General features: G+C 34.3%; 1 protein-coding gene across 5 annotated transcripts in view; it reads left to right on the plus strand.

Moving 5' to 3' along the window:
• LOC111459349 (HEAT repeat-containing protein 6) overlaps nucleotides 1–3,881 on the plus strand; it is a 31,326-nt gene that overhangs the window by 10,771 nt on the left and 16,674 nt on the right. For all 5 annotated transcript variants that reach the window (XR_002713276.1, XM_023102213.1, XM_023102214.1 and 2 more), the window contains exons 8-11: nucleotides 792–871; nucleotides 992–1,043; nucleotides 1,197–1,350; nucleotides 2,097–2,184. Coding sequence is in view for 4 of the 5 variants with exons in the window: in XM_023102213.1 (XP_022957981.1) it covers nucleotides 792–871; nucleotides 992–1,043; nucleotides 1,197–1,350; nucleotides 2,097–2,184 (374 nt within the window). In the remaining variant the exon portion in view is untranslated. The remainder of the gene's footprint in view (nucleotides 1–791; nucleotides 872–991; nucleotides 1,044–1,196; nucleotides 1,351–2,096; nucleotides 2,185–3,881) is intronic.

Here is a 3,881-nt window from a genome sequence, read left to right on the forward strand (position 1 = left end):
AAGGGAAAAAAAAAAAAAAAAAAAAAAACTTTAAAGACGCTGGTGGTAAAATATCAAGAAATCACATGAAAGATTGTGGATTCACAAATTCCATTTTTTTCTAATAAAAGTTCAGCTTTTTACCCAAAGAAAAGAAAAAAAGAACCACATTGAAAATCTAGTTCAATGCTTTGAATAACTTTAACGACACCAGTGTTCTTTTTATAGGAAACAAAACCTAGTTCATTGATTGATGAAATAGATTACAAAAGGATGTCCTATGTCATTGAGGATTCTTTTGAGTTTTTTTTATTTTTATTTTCTGTAGAAATGTACAACTTACTGCTTCTAGCTGGAGATATAGTTACAACAATTTCTTTTGTAATTACAATCCTACTACGATCTTTAACTATTGGACTGCGTTCTTTTTGTTTGTTCTGGGTGGGAGATCCCTCCACCCCCGGCCCTTAGGTTGTTCTCCCATTTTTCTTCTTTTAATACAATTCTCGTTTCTTATGAAAAGACCAGCTAGATGTCATCAAATTTCTGCCACAGCATTACCTATGCTGATACTCTTAAATCCTCTTCTACTTTCCCGCACTTTTTTGCTATATGTACTTGGTGAAACATAAACTTTTGGAGTTCTAAGATCTTTTTTCTGATTAAAAAAGAAGAAAAAGATCAGTTGCTGGAGTTCAAAGTTTTAGAGTGCGAGAAAATCATCAGTATTTTATTAATGTCAACCATGCTTGGAATTGTCCAGTTTTTTTTAGGGCTTAAAGTTTTTATGTTGTCTTAATTTTGGTTGACAGGATCTTTGCCAAGTTGACCCCAAAGCATTCACCAGTCAATGGACACTTCTTTTGCCAACTCGAGACGTGCTGCTGCCAAGGTAGGTCCTCTGTTGTAATATCGATGCTGAAGTTTATTAATTTATAGTCTCTGTCCATTTCTTGCTATCTACTTATATTTCATACTTATTTCTTCTACATCCTTAATTATATTCTTGTAGGAAATTTGACGCAACTTTAATGACGTGTCTGCTATTTGATCCTTCTCTGAAAGTATGTTTCCTGTACTTGTTTAATCAACTCAGCTTGTAATTAGGCTGAAAGTGTGGTTCCTTCTCATTTTATTTTTTTGTATCTACTTGTTATTTTATTCGTTTAGTGTTGCTAGGTTCATTTACCTATTACATACTGCTTTGGCTTGCCCAGGCTCAGATTGCATCTGCTGCAGCCCTGGTGGTTATGTTGGATAGGACTACCACCATTTCCTTGCAGATTGCAGAATACAAAGATCCAACTAAATGTGGATCCTTTATGCCCCTTTCGATTTCCCTTGGGCAGATACTGATGCAACTTCATACAGGTACTCAAGGTTTTTTTTTAAAAAAATTATTTTCTTAAGGAAACAAGCACTCCATTAAGAGATTGAAAAGTAGAAGGGAACCAGGAGCTATATGAATACTCTCCAGTTGGTCCGTATATTGGAAAGAGAGTAATTACAGAAGTATTTGGACTTTTTTGCCCATAACGACAATAAGCAAACAATGCTGTCCTAAAGCTGGTCAATGGGTTTTTTAGTATCTGGAGAAGATGAGGTTGTTTCTTTCCATCCAAAGTAGCACCAATTGAATAATGTATTTTGGGGTGACTAGAACAAAAAATGAAATCATGGTCGGGAAGGTTACAGTAGCAAAGGCCATTGAAAATTAAAAGACACATAGCCGGTTAATTTCCTTACTTTATAGGGGCTGCACAGATTGATAGATAATAGGTTGGGAGGTTTAGAGAGATGATTCCAGTTTTAACTTCATTGTAGCTCCTTTTCATTACAATTTGTTTCCAATGAGATGAACCACAAATTCTTTCCACCCCATCTATATTTGTGTTTCTAGTGTACTTTATATATTTCCTGGATTGTTGCAGTAGAGTTTCAGTACTTCAGGCTTCTGTTTGTGATGGATTAGTTAAGTCCCCCTCCTCCAATTAACTTTTTTTGGTTGTTAACCGCCTTTCTCTCATCTTCTAATGTTATTTTCTCTTTTAATTTCCACGGAACTTTCCTTCGTGTTTTAACCTTCCATTATAACTGCTCGAGTATTTTGGGTATAGGTGTTCTGTATTTGATCCAACGTTCAACTCATGGTAGATTGCTGACAACCTTGTTCAAGATTCTTTTGCATCTGATATCATCTACTCCGTGCGTAATTCTTTTACATGTCCCGTTGTTGAGTAATATTTTTCCTTCTTTTATATGGAATGTTGAACTTTCTTTATAGATACTATTCATTTCTTTATTAAATTCAGGTTGACTTGTTATGTTGGTGCAAACATGTATTTTTACTTCAAATGTAATTGATAATCCAAGTAAAGGAATCAACAACACACTAACCCTAACTTAAACTAAAAATTACACAATTACTACCAATTACACTACAACAATTCCTTCCTTCTTAAAAAAGAACTTGACCTTGAATTTCAAAAGATAAGGGAGTAGGAAAGCTTCTTTTAATGACCCAATTCTTTTTTTTCATAAAAATATGTTTCTGGCCTGTTGAAGACTTGTTGCACCAAATTAATTAGAGTCGTTGAATCTCTGATTTGTTTAAAACTTATCCAAGGTAAGGAATAATACTTTTTCTTGTTACATCTAAAAATCATAGTCGCCATTAAAATTGAAAGCAATAAAAAACTCTTCTTCCATGTCACTCCAAGCCTTTAATGTGTTCTGAAAATTTTCTTCCTTAGGGAACAGTTCAAACAAATATAATAATGTAATGCAAAGGTAGTCTTAATTATTATTCAATCAAAAGGTACCTGAATAGAACCTAAAGCTAACTATTTAAAGGCCACAAACTGCCTAACAACTCATAAGTAACCCAAGTACTCTGAATTAGGCTTGACCATTTTGGGCAAATGGATAAATAAAAGTAAACTTGGGCAATTACAAGATTAAAGATTACAAGAAGAAAGAATCGTGCAAGAAATTAAAGAAAATACAAGAACTTTTCAAGAAACATAGAGAAAAGATCATTAAACATAGAAACTACCTATATCATATAAAACAGATTATTGACTCCTGAATCAGCACTAAATCATCCCACATAATCAAAAGAAGATCAAAATCTGCTCTGTCTCCTGAATCAGCATTGAATCAAGACACTGATTCTGAATGAATTTCTTTAAGGCAACACGCTTAGAACCAACCCCCAGCCCTTTAATGTTCCAAGAAATTATTTTCATTACTGATTAGTATAAAGAAGCCCAATTAAACCTTAACTTGCGGTAATAAACGAGAAATTTCATGCATCTGTAAGCTCCAATCCTCAATAAGAGAAGAAAATTTGGATGGAAGTTTAAGGAGGATTTACTTCTGGTACCTCTAGTTGAGAGTGATCAGGAGCTTCTGCATTAACTACATCTGGAAAAAGAAGTTCAAAGGCTTTCGACTCTTCAATTGCTGTGTCATCAATCTCAACCTCGGCTAATTGATATTCCAAATCTTCACTACTTAAGATAATGTCCAAATCCCCATCAGAATCAATATGAGGAGCAACTGAAGAATCTGGAAGTTCTGTAGATGAAGATGGTCTGATAACCCCTTTAGTTAAGATGACAATTGATCCTGGCACATGAACAACTGATTGGCTGAAAGAATTAATTGAGGGCAAAGGAAATTGTTGTTTGAAGAGGAGAAAATACTGATTTAAGTTATTACCAGAACATGATCACTCAAATTTGAGGTAACCAAAAGACCTTTACAAGATTCTTCACGGGTGTCTGAATTCTTCACTGAATTTTCAGAATTGTTAGATATACCTTTAAGATCTTGATTCAAATTACAGATATTAATTGGAGAAATAAGTATGTACATTGGGGGGGGGGGGGGGGGGGGGG

Source organism: Cucurbita moschata, unplaced genomic scaffold (genome assembly GCF_002738365.1).
Source record: "Cucurbita moschata cultivar Rifu unplaced genomic scaffold, Cmos_1.0 Cmo_Scf00022, whole genome shotgun sequence".
Taxonomy (NCBI): Eukaryota; Viridiplantae; Streptophyta; class Magnoliopsida; order Cucurbitales; family Cucurbitaceae; genus Cucurbita; species Cucurbita moschata.